The sequence below is a fragment of the Miscanthus floridulus genome, chromosome 4, assembly GCF_019320115.1.
Source record: "Miscanthus floridulus cultivar M001 chromosome 4, ASM1932011v1, whole genome shotgun sequence".
Lineage (NCBI taxonomy): Eukaryota > Viridiplantae > Streptophyta > Magnoliopsida > Poales > Poaceae > Miscanthus > Miscanthus floridulus.
The window spans coordinates 80847989-80871928 of record NC_089583.1 but is presented as its reverse complement, the minus strand read 5'-3'; the positions used below and the strand labels follow the sequence as shown (position 1 = coordinate 80871928).

General features: G+C 42.0%; 1 protein-coding gene across 1 annotated transcript; it reads right to left on the bottom strand.

The window, feature by feature from the left end:
• Window positions 1-11250: 11250 nt before the first annotated feature.
• LOC136548695 (uncharacterized) lies at window positions 11251-13518 on the bottom strand. Its single transcript, XM_066540131.1, has 2 exons — window positions 11452-13518; window positions 11251-11262 (listed from the first exon to the last, which is right to left on the bottom strand). Exons 1-2 carry the CDS (start codon window positions 13516-13518, stop codon window positions 11251-11253), a joined length of 2079 nt encoding a protein of 692 aa, XP_066396228.1.
• Between the last annotated feature and the right edge of the window lie 10422 nt (window positions 13519-23940).

Here is a 23940-nt window from a genome sequence, read left to right as displayed (position 1 = left end):
ATTTTAGAAATTAATTAGATCGATGTAAATCCATGGCTTGTATAATAAACACGCTATATATTATTTGGAAACAACGCTACGAACCATCCGCTAATGATCCAGCCCATCAACCGCCATATATTCATCACTATATGATATGCCATTATTTCAAGATGCAGTTTCAATAGAAGAATTTTTTCTATCTTCATAGATCAATGTTTGTTAACGAAATTTTATCCAAATATATTCATGTAGGGTCTTTTTTTTTGAAGGATTTGTTGTAGGATATATAATGGTCAAATAGGAACTCAATTTTGATACCCAGTTTATAAACTAAGCGTTTTTTAGTTTATCAAAAATATCACATGTTTCTTCATTTGTGAACTTTGAATATACAGATATAATAAATATTAATGTTGCTAAAGTAATATGAGCATTACATATTTTTTTCCGGGAAGACTATCTTCAAACTTTATATCATAGCATCAGAGATCGCCTGTAGAAGAAGAAAATAAATTCTTATCATTTCGGAAATAGTAATGGTTATATGAGCAATAAGACACGTATACTTACATTTCATAATGGCTTATACTTATATTATTAACATAGAATTTTCTCATATGATGAATGACTACATGGTTGATCACATGGTACATAGGATCACAACATCACGCACCGACACCGCCCCGGCCCAGCCTCACGTCGTCGTCGTCGTCAGCACGCCGGCCCGCCTCACGTCATCGTCGTCAGCACACCGGCCACCGCGCCGACACGTATATATACGTCATTTGTATTCATATGCATTTCGTCCATGCGTTTCTATGTATACGGCGGAGCACCGCCGCCCTCGTTCACCCATGTGTACAGACATATATACGGCGGAGTGGAGCACCGCCACTCTTGTCACACCGCCCTTTCTCGTGCCCTAATTCGCCCTAGTACCGACGTAGTTCGTCCTAGTGTGGCGAATTGCGTCCGTGATCGAGGGGCAAGATTTAATAATGCATATTGTTTGTAGATTTTACGCATGTAATAAGCAAAGATTTGACGTACTATATATTGGTTTTGTTTTTTGAAGCTAGATGGCCGACCCGAGAAATATGGATGAGGAGGAGTTGATGATGAATTTGATCAACACTGGCACTCAAGTTGCCGGCGATGATGGTGCTAAAAATAACGTGCAAGAGGATGTAGATGACGGGAGTCAGTACTTAGCTCTTGAACAAAATGAGCAACAACATATTGGCCAAGTATATATTTTTTATTATTAGCTATATATATATATTATCATATGTCTTATGTGTGCTCATGACATTAAAAATAATGTTTATGTTTTGTAGCCCTCTGGATCGACATCAACAACTACAACGAAGAGTAAAAATGTTCGAGGTCCCAAAAAGCCATTGGAGGGTCGCTTCATCATCTCGGAGTTCAATGTGGATACAGGAGAACCGGGGGGGCCGAATAAAATGAAATTTGTGCACCACTGTGGTTACCTTGTACGGGACCGGCTCCCGATTAGTACCCGTGAATGGAAGAAGAAGACCAATGCTCCTCATATCAGTTTTGTCTCCGATCGTGACAAGGCGTTAATTTGGAATGATGTCTTGGTACATTTCACGCTCCAAACAGATGATTATGATGATATAATAGATGGTGATGAATTGAAGGAGCGAGTTAGGGATTGGGCAATGAAGAAGATGGCCACCCAGTTTCAGACTTGGAAGAAACACCTATACACGACGTATGTCAAGAAGAACATAGCACCAGATTTTACTGTCCCAGGCCCGATCTCAAAGCAGAGGCCCTATTGGGATGAGTTTGTACAGTACAAGACTTCAGAAGAGGGTGTGAGTCGGGTGATAAAGAACCAACGTAATGCCCAACAGAAGACATACCACCATACCTTGGGATCAGGTGGCTACCCGACTGCCATTAAGAAGTGGAACAAAATGGAAGCAGACCTTCTTGCCAAGGGTATCAGACCAGAATCACTCGAGTGGGGAGAACGTGCAAAGAATTGGTTTTTCGCTCATGGGGGAACACTAGACCAGGAGACAGGGAAGTGCGTTTATGGCGCAAGACTGCAAGAAGCAGCAGAAAGATTGTTTTATGCTCAGAGAGCTGCTGCTAGTGGTGAGTTCAGGCCCAACAGAGAGAAGGATGAGCTGACATACGCCATCGGGACTATTGAACATGGTGGCCGAACTAGAGGCAAAGGAAGTGTCTCGTGGGAGCATGGATTCCCTCAGGACAGACCTTCCTACAGAAGTCGCCAGAGAAAGAAGGAAGAAGAGGCACACCGGCTCCAGAGGTTGGAGGAAGCGGTGCGTGAAGCACAGGAGCGGGAAAAAAACCTTGAAGCGAGAATGCAGGAGGAAATCAAAAGGCAAGTGCAAATAGCAGTGAGTGCAAGCAAGCAGGCATCAGAGCCAGGAATCAACATTAGCCAATCTGTTCAGTTGAAAAGCAGCTGCGCTTCCACGGAGATACCAAATCAAGGGGACACAGGACTGCGCTTCCCTGTGGATGACGTCACTGAACCTTGTACAACGTGTGAGCTACACATTCCGAAGGAGAATTCCACAATCAAGGTGGCTATCGGTCTTGTTAATCCTATCGACCGAACCAAGACACCAAGGATTCATGGGAATATAATCCAAGAAGGATATGCCACCATCTCGGTAGATAAAGCTGAAAAAGGTTTTAGTGATTTGCCTCTTGACATTCCTGGAGGTGATGGCGAGAAGACTCTAGGAGAAGCGGAGAAGACATTCATTCTATGGCGCAAGCGCTACATCATCATTCCAGGGATGTCGGCTCCACCTCCTTCTGAACTACCTCACCATAGGTACGTGCGGATGAAAACACTACATCATTAATTTGTATTGGCTTAAATAATTAACAATCTGCTCATAATAATATGTCATTCCTTTTTTTGTAGCAGATCCTCCCCCAACCTAAATCCAATTGTTCAATCGCCAGATCATCATAGTGCTCTGTATGATGACATTGTGTTGGAAGACGAGGCTGCATCCACACCCTCTCCAAGGAGGTCTCCAACGCCACAGCCGCCACCTCCAAGGAGGTCTCCAACGCCGCTGCCAACACCTCCAAGGAGGTCTCCAACGCCGCTGCCAACACCTCCAAGGAGGTCTCCAACGCCTCCCCCGCCCCCGCCTACCAAGAAGCCTAGCAAGAGGCCAGCCCCTCAAACGAAGAATCAGTCCCCGCCTGCAAAGAAAGCCACCGTGAAACCAAGGGCTATTCCCAAAATAATATCTGAAGAGAAGGAAGAAGGAACTGATGCATATAAAAAAGACATGTCTAGATTCTATGACAAACTTAAAATGAATCAAGAAGCAAGGAGAAACCCAGAGAAACCGTACTTCTTCGTAGCTCCGGATATTTTAAGAAAAAAGGTGACTTCTTACCAGCATCAACAGCGGGAATCTCGTAAGCCGTCCAAATCAACGTTATCAGACTATGACCGCACTCTCACCAAGTCAATTGAGGCGGCACAGAAAAAGAAGCGGGCAGGGAAAGGAGTTGCCCAACTCGGACAACAAGCGCACCAATCAATCCCCCCGCTAGTTGTTGGTAATGAATATGGTTCGAATTTAGGATTAATGCATCAGGCAAACATACCTCCGGATGTCGATTTGGATCACCTTGGTGAATTTCTTGATGAGACTGGTCTCGACCTTTACCAGATGTTTGGTGATGGAAAAATTGAGAGTGTGGCGGAGGTTGATATTTGGAAGAAAAAATTTGTACTAGGCCAGAGTCTATACAACCCTCAAGCCTTATCTGATCTGGGGACGCAAATGTACCTGCTAAACAAGTGGTACATGCAGGCGTCTACCAGTGGAGACTTCTGCGTTGGTGTCAGAATTAGAGACGAACATTGGTTCCGTGGCGATGATGTTATGTATGTTGACTTTGCAGAATTTCATCAACTATGCCACCTTACCTCTCTGGACAAAGTTATCATTAGCTGCTATTGCCTGTAAGTAATAATTCTTTCGATCTATTATTAAACTCATCATATGTGTGCATATGCATATAAATTATCCTAACAAGTACTATATATATGCAGATTTACAATGACAGAGCTCAGAAAGGAAGGCTGCAATGAAATTGGTTTTGTTGATCCGCATATAGTATTCAAAGACCCAATTACTCCAATGACTAATTGGAAGTCTGAGTCAGAGAGTAACATCATGAACTTCTTAGTGAACCAACGCCACAAGAAGGATATACTCTTTCCCTATAACTTCAAGTGAGTGTTAATCATGTCGATCATAGCCTTAATGGCTCATATGTTGATTCTAGTTAATTAATGAGTGTTATGCGTTATATCCTATAAACACATGCAGCAATCACTGGATATTGATGGACATCGATCTGGTGAAAAGTCACTTGATAATCTATGACTCGATGAGAAAACCACAACAAGACTACCAAGATATGATAGATATTATCCAGAGGTAATTTCGGGATCTCTAGCAACTATATATACACACAAACATGATGATTAACTATATCTGATGACGTGGCAAATTTTTTATTGGGCAGTGTTTGGAAAACCTTTATTGAGAAGCAACACATGGAAAAATGCAAAGCGCCACTGAATGTAATCCCATTGAAAGTAAGTCCCCTGAATCGCATCATCTTTATTAATTAAACATATAGCTTTCACCGGATCACCAGATTGGATGACAAATCTTTTTCTCGTAAAGTGGTGTCTGAGGCAGGAACAGGGGAACAACTACTGTGGTTACTATGTTTGCAAGTTTATCAAGGTGCTCTCCCAAAGAACTCCTACAGAGAGACTCAAAGTACGTTAAAAATACACTATATATTCATTTAATTATTATTATTGATTGTGTTACTATGTCTTTATATATATATATATGTACATATATTAATTTATTTTCCTTTAATTCAAACCTGTAGACTCGATGGTTGGAGGAAAAGGTCATACGGCAAGACCAAATCAAAGCAATTCAAGAGTCTATAGCCGGATTTTTTAATGAGCAGGTCATCGATTCCAAGGGCGAGTTCTACTTCGACCCAACACTGCCATTGAAGCCAAGCTAGAGGATGAGAAGAAACTTGTTATGTCACAACAACTATAATGCAATCTTTTGTAATATATGCACATGAAATAATATAATGTAAAATACACATATGCATGCATGCATGTAAATATATATATGATGCATGCATATATATATATATATATATATATATATATATATATATATTTCTATGCTTGAATTGTGTGATTTAATACGTTCATTGTGCTTGAACCGAAACATACTATATGCGCATATAAATGTATAATTAGCAGCGTACAATACGACTTCGAAAACCTATTTTGAAAAGAAAACAAAAAAATGAAAAGAAAAGAAAAAAGAAAAAAACCTTTAGTCCCGGTTCGTATTACCAACCGGGACTAAAGGTGCCGGCCATCGTGGCATGTCAGGAGGCACCTTTAGTCCCGGTTGGTGTTACCCACCGGGACTAAAGGTCCTCCTTTAGTCCCGGTTCCTGACCCGGGACTAAAGGACCCCCCCTTTAGTCCCGGATGCTTGCTCCCGGGTGGGGAACCGGGACTAGAGGGGGTTCCCCACCGGGAGTAAAGCTCGGTTCTCTACCAGTGCTGTGATTTGTGAATAATTGACGTATCTTGTTAGAACGTTCATAGTGTTCCAGTCTTGTAAGTGTTTATCTCAGTCTCAGTTTAGTGACACAAAAGTATGGTTTATGATACCTGCCGGGATCAAGAAAAAATGGATATCCATATCTAAAATACTGCAATCTCACATAGTTGTTCCAACTTTATCTTTGGTTGGTTCAACTTGCTAAGGACTAGGGGCTGTCTGGATGAAGGCTTCAAATATTTGCCTGCACCAGGATGCATTTGTCTGGGAGGAACTCCATTCAAATAGCCCCCAATATTTTTTTTGAAATTGTCTATACACAGGAACTTTTTATTATATTGTTTTCTTCTCCGCGTTGTAGCCAATCTGAACTCTGAAGCATATATCTCAGTCTCGGTCTGGTAATATCATGCTTTTATGTTTTCCGCGCTGTATGTTTTCAGATTATGCTAGGGAGAGATTGCAGCCACCGGTGAGGATGCAGTGATGTACACTTGACTTGTGAGCATGCTGCTGTGGGTCGATTAAAGGGGGAGGGACGGCATTCAATTCCCAAGCACTGAACGACTGATGATCACCTCTGCGCACTGCACTTAAAAGTCTTGATCACACTGAGGGCTCGGACGAATTCCGACCTTAGGTCCCCTACAGATGCTCATCGTCAAGGAAGAAATATACCTCAGGAAACTTAGCATATGGCCTATATTTCTTAATGTAGCTTTGAGCTTATATGTTTCAAGACATCTGGATTGAGTTTTATCTTCTTCTTTCTCCTTAAAAATGAAAGAGCAGTGCTCCTTCAGTTTTTAAGCTAAGGTTTATACTTTGATTATTTGAGACTTGTTTACTGTTCCTTTCATGCTTGGAGGCCTGGAGCCCATTTGGAACCTGTAATATTGCGATTTTTTTTTGTGAATTGTGTTATCCGTTTTCATAAGCTCCAGTAACATTTCAAGAGTTGCATTTGAGGGAACACGGTACAGCAGCATGGAGCGTGTCTAACTAACAGGTGCAGCTGGCGATTTGAGAGAGAAGCTGAACAAGTTTCTGTAGCATCAATCTGATGCCATTCGAAACTAGCTTGAGGTGTGTTCAGCCGAGTTGTTGAGCTCCATAATTTTTTGATATAGTCGAAGAGTCCTGCACCTGATATTTCATTGATGGTGAGATGATATGGTGGATTTATATTCATATCAAGAATGATAGGTGATTGACTGATTGTCAAGATTAGATATCGAGTTCTGGGTTGAGTTGGCTCTAGGGTGACTTGAGCTAACCAATATGGAATTGACGTGTGTGTGGTGCAACATGTCTTTTGGCCTGTAATGTGTAGGGTTTGCGTGCATCAAAATGATCATTGGCAATAGTTAAGAGCAATGGTCAAGCGAGAGGTTTGGACCAGTGGACACATATAGGCGGTCAAGAATGAACACGGAGACTTGGAACAAGGGACAAAATGACGAAGGGCGGACCATGCACACCTAGCACTATGGCATGTTGGCGACAAGCAGGAGTAATATGCGAGATGAGGTCAAAGATGGTACTGATCAAAGACAAGGCGGGAACCTAAACAAGTCAAGCTGGAGTGCAAAAATACTTGGTGGGTTGGTGGGTACTCGTGTTGTGACAGTGGAGGTTGAATAGAGACTACATAGTTGCAGAGGGTTTGTCAGTTTGGGCACTATAGCCTTAAACCACGCCAGCCAGCGGCCTTCTAAGGTAAGATTGGTTTTTAAAAATTTCCCAATCCTTGATTTTTAAAAACAAAATAATTAAAATAATCCAGGAAAAAGAGATTCCCGGTCAAAAAAAAAAATCTCGAGCATCATGGGCGTGCCTCACGTGGTCACGCTCTGCTCGCGCGAGCGAACACCCAGCCGGGTTTTCCCTGTTTTTCTCATTAATTAATATTAACTGTCATCAGTTATAGTTGCCAGCTTAATCTTTTATTGAATTTCTAGATCTATGTTCATCCTTTTACTGTACCCCATTTTTATGAACAAACAGTGTTTGTTGCACATCCCATGATGATTTCACGTATGAAATTTTAGATCCATCATGTCACGTATACATATATCACCATCGTGTCTATGTGTAGGATACATCACATCGCAAGTAACAACATACATACATGTGTGACAAAGTATTACAAAGGATGGTAATAAAACTAAAAGCAACCTTAGCAGGTTACGTCACGTGAACAGATCGATCATCTTAGGCTGACTAGCACATGTTAATGTCACGCACCTCACAACGTTTGCTTCGTCACGTTGATGACAATTTACATCATATATGGAAGTTAGATTTAATAGGAGGATATTTTATCTATTTTTCTAAATAGAATAATATAAATATATATTTCCCTTATTACATTTTATAGGGAGTAATACATGATGATAAATGCCCTGTAGATCAACGATCCATAGTTATTTTTTAATTACTTTGGAGTAACAAAGCAAACCTTTAAAATCTCAGCTCAATTAGAATGAATTTGATTTGCTCAGTTCGTTAACTTTTGGTGCCCGTCAGTCAGATTATGTTCTGTTCTGGATTTCAGCGGTGCGAGGAGCTATTCGTCTGGCGCTAGCGCTGGAGCAGTAGCTTCCAGTCGTTCAGATGTCGTTACTGGTTCCTGCTCCCCACGTTGAGGTATGGTGGCACAGTGCAAGTCAGGCCTTTACAGTGCGGGTCGTGGCTGTCCTCTTGCGGCACTGTGGGATGTGGGACACAGTGCGAGTCGTGGCCTCCGTCCTTGCACCTGCCTCCGGGGGGGGGGGGGGGGGGGGGGGGGGGGGGCGTCATGGGGCTAGTGTGAGACCATAGCGGTCATCCTCTATTGACCGCCCACCTCCAAATATGGAGGGATGGCGAGGCGTCGTCCCCGACCACACGCGAGTGGTTGTGGTCAACTTGTTTGGCCGGACTCCGAGGAGTCAGGTCCCTGGACATGAGTCATGTGCCCTGCGGCAAGCGTGGTCATACACATGCCCGACGAGCCAAATATTGGTTGAACGGTGCCCGAGCCATGTCCTGCCACGGAGTGGCCTTCGGACCCTGTGAGGGGAGCGGTCCGAGGGGTGATGACTCACCCCAAGACCCTGCGGTTTCGGAAGGCGGTCTATGCATCCCAAGGCCCTGCGATCCATGGGGTGGTCGCTGTCTTTTTCGGCCTGAGTAGGTGTGTGGGTCTCGTCGTGGCAGGCGCATTGAATGCGCCAACCGCCTCCGGTCCTGTCCGTTGACGGTTAGCCGAGGTTAGGGGTGGTCGAGGTCATACCGCGCATCCCGACCTGGCCGCGTGGTCGGGGGGGAGCAAGAGGTCGAGGCGCTTCATGGTTGATGGGCCGCGGCCTGCTAGGCCGCCCGAAGTGCGCCTTTAGTCGCATTGTGGGGTACCCAGGTATATGCCACCGACAACTAATCTATCTTATGGATGAGAACATTAATCGTTGATCTAGATTTGTAGCAAGAAAGACGGTTAATGGCTACCTTGCCCCTTGTCCCACTTGTTGTATTGATTCTGCTGTTCAATTATTGTTGCTGTTGAAGATCCTATGAACTTAGTACGAAGGCTTGATTAGGTTCTTATGGAATCTGGACTTAGTTTAAGGTAGTACTAATTTGATGTTATGTAATACGAATATGTGTGGTGTGTTGAAGTGATTGTAATATAGAAGCTATAAATGAGTGTTTCTGTTTCATGCCCTTTTTTTCTAAATACCTATGCCTTTAGATGGTTTGAGAACTTCATTTCACTTCGGATGACAATTCGATCTGGTGGTGATCAATTTTGCGAGGGTCTTTATGATGATGCTGATGAAGACAATGACCCAATTTTCTGCTGATGAACATGATGTTTGCATTGATGTGAGCGTGAGGGAGCCCAAAAAGGGCAAGAGGGACATTTTGTTGCCCGATCCATGTCAGATGTGGTGCCATCTGGGCGCAAAATATGGGGAAGACAAAGTTTCAACATTTTAAGGACGATATTATGAGAGCAAATATTCCATGTCTGCCAGCAGAATGGCTGAAAGCATCTAGGCCTCTAGTTGGGTTTTGGTGATTAATGACAATACGTGATTACTATGACTAACGTGTATTTTGCAAAGGCAATTAAGTTAAGTCATTGTAATGGAGATCGATTGGGCAATAATGGTTGTCATGCCCCTACGATGAAAATCGTTTTGGTTTTCAAAGGATGGACGACAAGGTTAATGATGGACTAGTTCTAAGTGTCGTTTGGTGTTGAAGAGACACTTAGAGTAGTTTAGGACTTTGTTTTTCCTTTGGTCGTACTATTAAGAGGGGGTATGGACGCGTAGCTTGACCTAGGTGAGTCTAGTGGGTTAGGTGTGGTGCACACTTGTCATAACTAGCACTAGGTAGCTCCTAAAAAGCCCTTAGATCAATTGGAGCAAACTTCATTCATATATGATTGCGAGATGGAAGTGAATGGAGGGTCAAATACTGACCGGACGCTGGTTCCGGTGTGATCGGACGCTGGCGCAGAGTCCGGTCAGTTTATTTGATCAAGGTGAAATCGTCTGGTGCGACCGGACGCTGAGAGGTGAGCGACCGGACGCTGGGTGCCAGCGTCCGGTCGACTCCAGTAAGGTTCTAGAGAGAGAAAATCGCGACCGGACGCGTCCGGTCACCACTTAAACACTGGGTTTCGGGGTGAACTGACCGGAGCGTCCGGTCACCCCGCAGAGGCACATAACGGTTCGTTTTGAACACGGGTGTATAAATACTTCCTCCATTCGTGTGAGGGGGGTACTTTTGCTCATTCCAACAGCCGAGAAACATCCTTAAGAGTGCCAAGAAGAGCAAGGTCCTAGTAAAGTGATTGAGATTTGAGAATCCAAGAGTGAGACCTCACTAGTGAAAGCAAGAGTAGCAAAGTGTGCATCCTCCCTTCTCATTAGACTTATCGTGGTCAAGTGAGAGTTCGTGCTTGTTACTCTTGATGATCGCCATCACCTAGATGGCTTGGTGGTGATTGGGAGCTTGGTGATCATCCGGCAGAGCTTGTGGATGACCTAACTCAAGTTGTGAGCGGTTGTGGGTGATTCACCACGACGGAGTGTCGAAGAATCAACCTGTAGAGAGCACTTGATCCTTGCGCGGATCAAGGGGGAGCTACACCCTTGCGTGGGTGCTCCAACGAGGACTAGTGGGGAGTGGCGACTCTCCGATACCTCGGCAAAACATCGTCGTGTTCCTCCTTCTCTCTTTACTTTGAGCATTTACTTTGAGCAATTCAATTCTTGTCATTTACATTCATAGAATTGTCATGCTAGAGTAGAATTGGAACATAGGTTGCTAAACTTTTGTGCGGTAGAACATTAGAAATACTTTCTAGGTACAAGGGGTGAAGTTGGGCTAACTGTAGAGTTTAATTATTGTAAAGAAATTTAGAATTAGCCTAATTCAACTTCTCTTGGGCATCTTGATCCTTTCAATGGCATCGTGACATACTGCAGCAGAGTGGAGAAAAAAAAGTGATTGACACTTTAATTTCTATCTGGCAGGTGATACACCTCGCGGACAGTATTCTGCGATTCATCTGAAAGAAAGAAAACAGATACAAACCAGACAAAGCTCACACGCACAGCTGCAGGCAAGAAACAAATAGGGCATATACTACCACTGACAATTAACTGCCGCACGCCGTTCTTAGAGCTAGCTTATCTCCTGCATTGTTTAAAAAAATAAACATATATACAAATTCAGATGTGTCACAACATTTATACAGAGAAGAAAGGTACGGTATATATGACGGACTTAATAATAATTATATTACCGTATTTCTGTCGTCGATCTCGTGCTCTGGGCTGACCTCATGGGGATCGGCGACGTAGATCACCTTGAAATATCCGCGGCCACCAGCTTGGCGTGGTGCAAGCTCCATCCGGTGCAGGGCGCAATCCCCGATCTCGTGGCGGAGCATGAGGAGCCAGACGAAGGTGAGGAGCTCCCCTCCTCTGGCCAGCTGGGCGGCGTGCTCCGCCGGCCGGGACTTGCCGGCGGTGTACAGGAGGAGCCGCACCCACATATCTCTCAGCTCCTCCAGCGTCTCCTTGCGCCGCTCGGCCGAAAGGCCCATGAAGATTCTTCGTTCTCGGAGTTTATCGCTGACTTGACGCAGAATGGCATCCTTGCTGCCGCTGCCGCCACTCGACATAGATGGCAGGAATTTCTGACGCAGAAGCTCTAGAGCGTCTTCGGGGCTGCCAGTGGCGACCTGCAGCAGGGAAGCACTTGCAGAGCGTGCAACCACAAGGTACAACATGTAGTTGGAAAGCTTCCGGCAAGTGTCGGCCAAATCATCAGCGTCGTCGTCGTCGTCCCCGCCGGCGGTGCCGGATGCTGCTGCTGATGCCGTTGCCGTTGCCGTTGCCACCCTGTTGTTCAGGCAAACCTCTGTGATTAGATGCAACGTGCCTATAAAGTAAATGAGATCCAAGGCCAACTCGGGTGCCGCCTGCGTCACGAACAGGCCGAGACGCCGCCACTGCCGCCGCGGCCGACCACTTCTGATGCGATGAAGCTCCTGCACCAGACATGCTCTGATGTTGTCATCCACCGCCTCCTGCTTGGAGTCCAGTAGCTTGCTCACCCAAAACAGCTTCTTCGCCTCTCCGACGCCCAAACATCTCGCCATCTTCCTTATCTTGCTCATCACGCGTTGGGATAGAGATAGACTCGTGCCCGGCTCGTCGCAGCCCAGGTAGCTCAGGAAAGTGTACTGTCCCATGGTGTTTGACCACAGCGGCCTTGTCTCCTGCAACCCAAAACTACCACAGGAGAGAAGAGACCTGGACACACGAGCGAGACTATGGTGCTGTTTAGCCTCTAGCCACGCCCATGTCCAAGGTGACGCTACGAGCGTCGTTACCGCCGCACAGACTTCCAGAAGAAACCCTCCGTACAGCAGTGTGTAGGTGATGACAATGTCAGCTACTACTGTACCACCATATCCTCCTGCTTTGCTGCTGCTGCTGCTAACGGTGAAGAGCACAAGGGCAAGAATGGTGGACACCAGAGAGATGAAACGAAGTACAACACCAGTTGTTGTTCGGAGCAACCTAGTCTTGGTATACAGATCACTGTACATGATGCAGAATTCGACATCGAAGAGCTTAAAGAACTGGTTGGGGTCGAGCCTGTAGTGGGTAAGCTTCTTGTAATTCCCTTCTCCTGCCCAGCCGATGGTACGCCCTGCAAACATGTCTTTGGTGCCAGGAGCCCAGCGTAGCGCAAAGCAAATGTACCCCTCATACCCATCATTCTCCGCGTCCTTTGATGGAATCCACCATCGGCTTCTGGAACTGGGTTCCCTAACAAAAGCGTTGTCTACGTTTCCATACATGAGAGCCAGCGTCCTCTCTGCGTACTTGATGATCCCCGGAATGAACAGAAAGATGGCAACAAGGAGAAGCCACACGCTGTGCCAGATGCCTGACTTCCAAAACACGTACAGGGCTAGGGACACCTGAGCTAGCATGTTCAACATATGCCTCAGCCACAGCTTGTTGTCCTCTAAGGAAAATGCAGTGATGGTGTCTTGCCCACCGAGATGGATGAGGAGGAACGGTGCCCAGAGGAAAGCTAGGGGGTGGTTCCTCCTCAGTGATCCGTTGTTGTTGTTGTCCATGTTTGCATCTTTTTGTCGTGAGAGGGACCCAAGGGCATAAATTGCTACCACATCTGCTCCCAGATATGCCACCCAAATAGTGACTCTGAGCACTGCATTTCGGCTACACCGCCGAAGGCTGCCCGTAAAGAAGAGGAACACTTGTAGGACGAAGCTGAGGAGCACAAGAGACTGAATCTCCCACTCATTAATTAGTTGCCCAAAACTCTCCATTTTTGCTAGTTGGAATTCTATATATGGCTCAAACACCTAGTAAATATCAGTAGATAATATAATTCAGTCTACTTATTTATTACAAAATACAAATTTCTTCTCCACACTCATTAATGTCAATTTTTTCTGACAACAAGTTCTATAATAGTATTATGGATAATAGGATTAAGACAAATATATGAAAATTATACATCTAAACCATAAGTTCTTTCTTAATAAGATCTGTAAAATATACAGACAGAAGGGATTTTATGAGGTATATATATATATATATATATATATATATATATATATATATATATATATATATATATATATATATATATATATATATATATGTATGTACATATATTTTGGGTTCCAAAACCAGCAATGATTCCTTTAAAGTTGCTATTATTGAATGTTAGGTGGTGTAAATAAGTTCTCAAGCCAGCGCGAAAAAAGCAAAGATGATGACGAATCATGGGCAATGCTCTCATTCCAACTGAGAACTGAGGACGACTATTAACCGAAAACAAAACCCTCGCTAAGGCAACGATAGCAAAGAATTGGCCCATGGAGCCTCAGGCCTTACCTACCGGCGATCCACAACCATGCATGGAAGCATGGAAGAAGACTCATCCGCACCATCTTTGGGTTAGCGGAAAGAGTAACTGAATTTGTTGGCGAATAAGTTTAAGCTGAATTTTTGCAGGGTTGTACATCCTTATGTTTACTATATGCCCATAATTTTTTTTTGGGAAGCTCCAATTCATGTCAACATGCTTAAAATTTGAATTTTTTCTTAAATGGGGACAAGCGTCACCCAGGATATAGAAAATTCATGGAATGGTACCAACCCAGAAGACTGGATATATGATAATAGCAAGCTTCAAGATAGAAGAGATGGCAATGCTTCAAAAAGATAATTGGCAAAAAGAATTATAAGACAAGGATTTGTTATTACCTGATGATCGTTTCCTAAATGGTTGCATACAGGATACTATTGCATCCGATCTTGATTAAGAAAGCAGATGGGGTGCTGCACGCGTTGTTCCACGCTTGTATATATAGCAGCAGAAGATCTTATTCGTTGGATCGGATGCATTCCTTGCAGCAAGAGCAAAGAGCAAAGAGATGATTCTTGCAAGCTTTGTTAACTTGATTTAATCACTGTAAAGCAAAAAATTATGGGCCAGCATGCTGTGTCCCTTTTATATAAGCGTTTCTTGAAGTGAAGATGCCATTTCTTTTGTCACATGACTGGTCCATTTTTTTTATTTACACATGACTGGTCCACTTGATCCACCTGTTGTGATTCTGAAGGCACCACCCTTCTGTCTTTTGGTTAATCCGCAATAATGTACACCATGTCAACTGGCACGCACTACTGCCGAAAACATTTTCGCAACAGCATTTTCACTGCTGTTTCGTTAAAAAATCGCTTGCGATAAGTTTTCACCACCGGTTTGTATGTAAGTGGACGTAGTGGCTGTTGGAACCAGTGGTGAGAATGGTTATCACACCCCCAGCTCGTCTCTTTAACCGGGGGTGAAAATCAAGCAGGTTTTCACCGCCGGTTCATAACCCGAGCCGGCGGTCATAATCATTTTCACCGTCGGTGCAATCCACGAACCGGCGGTGAAAAGGAGTACAGTCCCCCTTGTCTTCCTCACCTCCTCTTCTTCTTTTCCCCGACTCCCACCATTGTTTCACCATTGTTGCGGCCATTTTTTTACCAATTTGCTCATGGAGGCTCCTAATTTTTGAAGGATGTCCCTTGTTTTAATGTTGGTAACTAGCAATCCATTCAGTTTCTATCTAGTTTCTTTGGCTAGATTTTGTATTTTAGGATGAATGTGATGGAGAGACTCTTTCATCCCTTTTAGAGGGCTTTTTCACCCAATTGATCATGGAGTCTCCCGAATTTTAAAGGTTGCACATCACCAACTTACTCTATGGTTGGTATCTAGCCACTCGTTTAATTGCTAGCTTCTTTGCTTGGTTAGATTGTTTTCAATATTGATATGAATGTGACGGAGAGGCTCTTCCTTGATTTTAGATGGCAATTTTCACCAAATTGTTCATGGAGGCTCCCAAATTTTGAAGGTTGCACATCACCAACTTACTCTAAGATTGGTATGTAGCCACTCACAGTGACGGACCTAGGTTTTTACCTCTGGGTATGCGCAGCAAAAAATTTTCTTATGCAATTTGGTGAAAATTTTCTTTTTTATTTTTTTTTTACATTAAAAATTTCTACCTATCTCTATGACTGGCAGACCCCAGGGTATGCGGTGGCCCACCCTGCATACCCTGTAGGTCCGTCCCTGGCCACTCAGTTAACTGCTAGCATACCCGTTTGGATGCCATATATTTTTAGTGGACATTTTTCATTAAATTAAATGATGTAGATTTTTAGCCGACATTTTCCATTAAATTGAGTAACATATATTAGTATAGTCTATGTCATATGTAACACCCTAAAATTTGCTTATGTTGAAATAGAGCTAAAATGATTTAATTTTAAAATTTTAAGTTCATGAAAACATGGGAAAATAATAAATTTTCATTAGATTAAAATTTATCTTAAGGTAGAAACGTGTTTGTTGCATTCATGACGGTCGTACCTTGTGTTTCTATTTGCAAATTGTGTATTTTAAAATACATTTAGGAGACGAATATCTATCTCTAAGAATTTTCCAGCTTCTTTCTGGAATTTAATTCATACCTCCATCACCTTAATCTTTATGTTCCAAGTTTCCAACAATCTTTTTATGATCTCCAAATACTTTATTTGGGTTCATCATGTTCCAAAGTGTCTCTGAGAATTTTCCCTAAATTTTTGGAGGTCTCAGAGTATTTTTCGTGGCTTAAATATCAATTCTAGACTTTTCTAGAATTATTTTATTCGTGAAATTAATTAATTCTAAAAAAATAATATATCTCATTTTCCGACCAACTCTCAAAGCCCATGTGCAATAATCCTAATAAATCTCAAAGGCACATATATTTATTTACTAATGAGCTTTAATGATTATATAGGTTCATCAGTAAATGTGGAGGGTGCAACATCAATTAGTAGCATATTGCTAGTTGATGTCGATGTGGGGAGATTTTTTCCCTATAAATATGTACCAATCCCTTGAGCAAAGCACACCAAAACTAACGTAAGGAGAGCCCCTAGTTTGGGAAATCTCTCGTGTAGTAAATTAGATTTTTCTCCTTCTCTCGCCGTCGCCGTCGCCGCCACGCTGCTCGACGCTGTAGACCCGCCGTCGACCGCAAGAAGGCCCTAGGTGAGTTTGTCGTCTTCTCCTTTTGTTCCCTATGCTCTCAACTCATCAAACCGTGGCCTCTAGGACTCGAACCAAGCGCTCCGGGGAGCTTCTTGCCGCCGGTAATGGAGCTCCGCCGCGCCGGTTTTCTTCTCCGGCCAGTGACTCTCTCTCCCCCTCCTTTCTAATCTGGGCCGTCCAGATTCAATCCAACGGTCTAAGATCGCCCGTACCCCTTCGTCGGGTTTATTTGCAAAAGAGCCCGTACAGTTCACGTAATATAACCCGAAGTCCATGGCGCACTTTCAAAATACGTTTTCCTATTCCGAAAGCGTAATTTCTTTCTAGTAGATTCAGAATAGATTTTCTCTTTCAGAAAGCGTAAAATCCCTCTGTTAGATTCAAAATACGTTTTCTTCTTTTGAAAACGTAGTTTCTTCGGTTAGATTTAAAATACACTTTCATCTATTTACAGTTTTGCCACTAGTCTTATTTAGGTCATAAAATCTTCGTTTTAACTCCATTTTGATCCATTCGAGTTGCGTTAGATTCGTAATTGAGTAATCTACGTGTTCATCCTACTGTTAAATATATTTTCAACTTTTGAAATTCGAGGTTAGATTTAATCTATTATTTTATTAAAGAAAATCTTGTTTAATTCATAATTTTTTTGTTATAGCTCCGATTAGATTGCTTTTCGTGTCTGTGTGTTCATAGCGAGACGTAGATTCATTTTACAAACTTTTCATCTTGATTTTATGTTTAGTGTACCATTCTAATTTAGATCTATTGTTTGTTTCGTGTATGATTGGATGGATGCTTGTGTGGTGCTTTATGATCATATCCAGTCGGTGAGCTTTGCGTTGGTGATATAAAAGAAGTTGGTGATCCAGAAGATGTCCTTTGGAGGTTACAATTCAATAGAAGAAGGATATGAGTTTAAGACAAGTATAGCATGGGATCTTCCTTGTTGTCCTATTCAGCTTAATATCATTTTAATCATATACGTGTGTCTACCTTGGTAACCGTAATAATTTTCCTAGCTATTTGATATCCTAGATTCCTATGGGTTATTGCATTGGGTAGTATGATGCTACAGCTCAACTAAAGCCATGATCTTGTAACTTGACTAATGGTATATGCAATAAACATTAAAAGATACTTTTTAGCAATATGGAACAAGGGGCTAGAGCATTGGGCTATTTTATGGTGCTCTAGATTCCTCTCCCTAAGGACTCATCTGTAAGCGAACATCTAGGACTTACCTTTGAAAAGCTACATGGCTCTGGCTTTAGCTCAGTATGAGGACCTTTTGTAGCTTGTTAGTGGTTACCTTTATGACATAAGAGGGGCTCCGACAGGTATGATCTTGGCCTGCTAAGAGGGTGCACTTTGGTTTCTTGGGATTTTGTTAGTCACTCCTTAGATGGGGGTTCATGCTTATTGATGGGGAAACCTTAGCGGCCCTAACTTGTTAGACAAATCTTTGAAAAGCTTCATAGTGAACACTGCCGACCTTTCTTGGTAGTGGGTCAAGAGGTTGGCCGCCTCGGGCGAAAGGGTAAATCATGACTCACAGTGAAAGTGTACAACCTCTGCAGAGTGTAAAACTGGTATATCAGCCGTGCTCACGGTCACGAGCAGCCTTGGACCCTTACGGAATAGATGATGAAGATGCTCACTAATGATTACTGTTTATGCTATTTATTATTCATGTTTACCTGATCATGTGTTTACATGGGCTGTGATAAACTTGTTGCTACTCAATTGCTTAAAATTGTGACTCATTAAAAGCTAATTGTAGTTAAACCAGTGTCAGCCTTTTGAGCCTCATGAACCCCATGTTATATTTGTTGAGTACGACATGTACTTATGCTTGCTTTACTTTTTAAATCTTTGGAAAAATCCTGGATGGGTATCAGATTGCTAGAGTTTGGAGGAATTAGGCTTGTGATCAAGCCTGGGCAAAATACCCGATACCCATTACTCGTACCCGAATTACCCGAACCCGGACCCGAACCTGAGGTACTCGATCCCAAATTCGGATAGCGATTTTGATTACCCAAAATTAGTTTGGGTAATTCGGGTAATATCCCCCGGTACCCAAACTACCCGAACTATCCAAAGATTTGTTTTATCTTTGTATTCATCATGTGTTGTTAGCTGAACCATTTAACTTATCACTTTATTAGAATATAATTCTCTCTATTTGAATGAGTGACTGTAATATATTATTCTCTACAAATTTCTATTGAAATTCTATACAAATTGCTGCTGAAATTATGTATAGATCGCTACTGAAATTTAGTGTAGTTTGTTGTTTTCTGTAAATTTGGGTATATCGGGTAATACCCGAACCCGAACCCGAATTATCGGGTACCCGAATTTGCGGGTAGTGTTTTTTCGGGGGTAATATCGGGTAGCAATTTTTATTACCCGAATTTTGAATTACCCGACCCGAAAAAATCGGGTAACCCGAACGCCCAGGCTTACTTGTGATCAACCAGTCAATTATCCCTGTAGAATTGGAGTCTTCACCCGAAGATCGGAGTTGTCTTTCCATTGTTTGCTATGTAAGGTTATATTCTTTATACTAAGTATGTTATATATTGAGCATTGTCTATTGATATTATCCTTATTTGTAGCTATATGTGAGATTTGACTTCCTGGGCTCACATATGGTGTGTATCTGGTTTTGTTCTTAAAACCGGGTGCTACATCATACCTGTTTCATTATTCATAGACAAATTGCGGATGGATGTACTGTTCGAAGCCCATGTCTAATAGGTTCATGGAAGGCACTGATTCTTTTTGTGAAGGCTGTTAAGGCGTATAGCACAAATAATATATGGGATGATGAATATATATATACTAAGTATGTGTTGATTGCAAAAAATCAGAACCAGTTTTAGGACATCGAGCAAATCCATTGTCATCTACTGCATAGGGGTTTCATGAAAAACTATAAGGTTTGGAGTAAGCATGAGGAAGATGGTAAGAACTTACCTGAGGAAGCCCCACGAGATACGATCCATGCACCCATGCGGGATACCATCCATGAAATTGGCTAGGAAACCATGAATGAATCCAGCTAGGAAACCGTGAATGAGACTATCTAGGAAAATGTCAGTGAAACTGGCCACAAATTTTTAGTTTATGATGTTGTGGTAGATGGTCTAGACCAGATGATGTGTGATGGGGAGCCAGAATTCCTTGGTGCAAGAAATCTAAAGAAGCTGGAGCAAATGAGAAAGGGTGAAAAAATATCATTGTACTTGGGTTCAAATGTGACCAGATTGGAAGCTGACCTTTTGCTATTGGAGATGAAATCAAGTAATGGTCTATCCGACAAAGGATTTGATGATTTGTTAAGTCTTTTGTGAAAGTTGCTCCCAAGCCCGAATGAGTTGCCTGAGAACACAAACCAGACCAAGCAAATGATCTACGCAATTGGGCTCGAAGAACAAAAAAAATCATGCATGTCTAGTGTGCTCTACTTCACATTACAAGTGTGACTTGGCTACCATGATGAAAGGCGGTCGGAATAAAAGATGCCTGCGAAGGTCATGTGATATTTCCCTATAATTTCTCCATAGAAGCTGTTATCTATGAACAAAAATATAGCCAAGCTGATGTGGTGGCATGCCGAAGGGCGCTTGAATGATGGAAAGTTCAGACACCCTGTGAAGGTATGGGACCGGATCCTAATGGTGTGTTCATTCTTCAACGCAATCTCACACAAGGTCATAGATCTGGGCAGACTAGAGAAGCTATAGATAGACTTGGTCCATACTATTATAGGCTTGAGATGCATTTCTAGCCCACTGATATTTTTTGATATATCAGTGCATCTCCTTACCTTGTTTTTTTGAGGGAAAATAGGAGGGGTTGCCCCCAACTGAACTTTATTAAAAATTAATAAAGGAGTTTGTCGAATACAAGCTTCAAAAAACAAAGGAGACAAAGAAAATAAGCAAAATTACACATAATTGTCTAGCCATAACTGTAACTGTAATCGTAGATCACTTTTAGCTCTGAGCTTAACTCGAGCTAATTCTTGTTTGAAGACTACTTTGCAACCTTGCAAAGAATGTTGTTGATTCTTGAAGATGTCATCATTCCTGGCAGACCAAATAGCCTAAAACATTGCAACAATAATTTTCATGAAAAAAGGTTTGTGAATTTGAGCTTTAAACAAAATAAGAGTGTCAAAAATACTCCTCTAGATAAGATGTGACAGCCCCAGCAAATTCCAGCAAGACATGGCAAACGGGCAGTCCAAGAAGAGATGATGTAATGACTCCTCTGTGTCCAGATGGCAGAGAACACAATTATGGCTTTGTAGTTCCATATTTCTCCTTTTCAAAATCTCCCAGGTACTTAGTTGATCCTTTAAGACTAGCCAAAAAAACACCTTCCTCTTTGGTAAACAACTTGAATTCCACAGCCATTTGTATACTAGTGACACTAGTATAGAACCCAACAGTTGAGAATAAGCCTTGCTTGAAGCAAAAATAGAGGATCCCCAGATGTAACCCCATATGTCCTTGGTTTGGGTTAGATGAATGTCCTCTAGTTCATCGATCATCATTAGATACTGCTCATGTGCTTCAACTGAAAGAGGAACATGAAAAAAGACAGACTTATCTTCTGCAGCCAGGAAGTTTTGAACCAAAATGTGTTCCTCTTGGGCAAAAGAGAATAAATGTGGCCATTATGCACTCAGAGGTGCACCATGCCAAACATCTGTCTAGAAAAGACTGGTAGAACCATCACCAACTGTAACTGAAGCCATGCCCTTGTAAGAGTCAAGTAGCTTTAAAACATCTTTCCACCAAAATGAACCCCTCCTATTGTGTAATGGAATGCTGCCATTGTTGTAGTGAGAGTGCCAAACTAGCTGAACCCATGGTATATCACACTTATTAAAAAAAACTTATGGAGATGCTTAAGCAGCAAACTTTCATTCTAAGTATAGAGGTTGTGAACACCTAGACCACCATTTTCTTTTGAATTGCATACAAGCTTCCAAGCTACTTTTGGAGGCTTTTTAGAATTGATATTAGAACCCATCCACAAACAATGTTTCCTGTACTTATCAATTTGTTTGATCACAGTCTTTGGTAAAAGATATGTGCACATTGTATAAGTAGGCAAAGCACTAAGGACAACATTAGTCATTTGTAATCGACCAGCTTCGCTCAAGAAAGATGATATATTAACTAATCTTCTTTCACACTTAGATACCAGAGGCCAAAAATCAGCCACAGTTGGCTTTGTGATGCTTAAAGGCAAACCAAGATAAGTAAAAGGAAGTGAGCCTATTGAACAACCAAAAGTATTTGCCAGAATGTTCATTTTCTCCTCACTGACATTAACTGGCACCATCATTGACTTGTTATAATTGACCTTAAGTCCAGTGGATTCAGCAAAGGAGTTAAGAATAGCTTTTAAAAAGAAGAGTTGCCTTGTATCACCTTGCATGAAAATCAGAGTGTCATCTGCATATTGTCAGATTGGGAAATCCTGATCATGTGGTAAATTTACTGGTGAAGCTAGGAGCCAAAGTTATTTTGCTGCATTTAAAATAGATTGGAGGAAGTCAGTTGCCAGTACAAAAAGCAAAGGGGATAAAGGGTCTCCCGGCCTAACACCACGTTTGCAATGAAAAACTTTCCTAGGGCACCATTTAAAAGAACAACTGATGTTCCTGATCTAGAAATCCTCCTCATCTAGGTGATCCATCTATCAGGGAAACCTTTGTTTTGCATAATTTGAATCTTAAGTTCATACTCCACTTTATCAAAAGCTTTCTCAAAAACTAGCTTAAGAATAATGATCTCACTCCTAGATTAATGGCAAAGGTGAAGATATTCCAAGGACCAAGCTAAATAGTCTTGTATTGATCTAGCTTTGATAAACCCATATTGATTTTTATGTATGAGCCTGGGTATTGCTGACTGAAGTCTATTTGCCAAAAGTTTAGTGAGAACCTTGATAGAAGTGTTAAGAAGTGAAATTGGCCTAAAAACAGAAACTTTCACCGCATTATCATGTTTTGGGATCAAAGTGATGTTTGACCCATTCAGACTTTGAAGGCAGACAATACCATTATAAAAAAGCTGAACAAAAGTTATAGAAATCACTGTAAATGATTTTCCATCATCTCTTTAGAAAATCTATATTGAAACCATCTAGGCCTGGAGCTTTATTAGAAGGCAAGTGTCTAACCACAGAGTCGACTTCCTCATTTAAAAAAGGGCTCACCAGAAAAGAGAGATCATAGTCAGCATGGACCAAAGTGGATAAATTGAAATTCATACCCTAGAAGGAGGAAACACCCAATCTTTCTTTGAAAGATTCCCAAATCAACCAAGCTTTAGATTTTGATCAGTAACAATGTTACCATCAAAATCTTCAAGGGAAGTGATTAAGTTTCTTCTGAACTTGATTGAGGAATTAACATGAAAAAATTAGTGCTAGCATCTCCTAAGGTTACCCACTTGATGGAACCTCTTTGCTTCCAATAAGTATGTTGTTGCCTAAGAAGAGCTGTCAGCTTTTGTTCAAGCATCTTTCTGAAATTCCATTCAGGAACAGACAAATCCCTAAACTCTTCTAAATGAATGAAAAAGGTTAGAAACAGCTTCACATTCTCAATTGCCACCTTGAGGCTGGATAAATTCTTTTGCCAATCCTTCAAAATCCTTCTTAAATTCTTTAATTTTGCAGTGATAATTTTAGCTTCATCAGTTACATTTGTTGGTGGAGCCAAAGCATGCTAAACCAAAGGCATAAACTACTGGTGCTCCATCCAGTAATTCTTAAACCTAAAAATGCTTCTCTTTAGTATGATAGTGGAGATAGTTATAACACAAGGAGCATGATCAGAAGTTTCAATAACCAAAGGGGAAGCATAGGTGTTAGGGTAAATAACAGTCCAAATAGCAGAAGTAAAAAACCAATCCAATCTTTCTAAAAGTGGAGATAGCTGCTTATTAGACCAGGTGAACCTTCTTCCTTTGAGGGGAACTCCACTAGCCCAAGGGCACTAATGGCCTCATTAAAGAGATACATTTCATGGTGATCACCCATAGGTTTGTTTCTATGTTGGGGGTCTATAAAGATTGAAATCTCCCACCACTAACCAGTGAACATATTCTAG

Bases quoted from the DNA above. Each gene is read 5' to 3' on its own strand.
- LOC136548695 (XM_066540131.1), bottom strand. From the start codon at position 13,518: ATGGAGAGTTTTGGGCAACTAATTAATGAGTGGGAGATTCAGTCTCTT.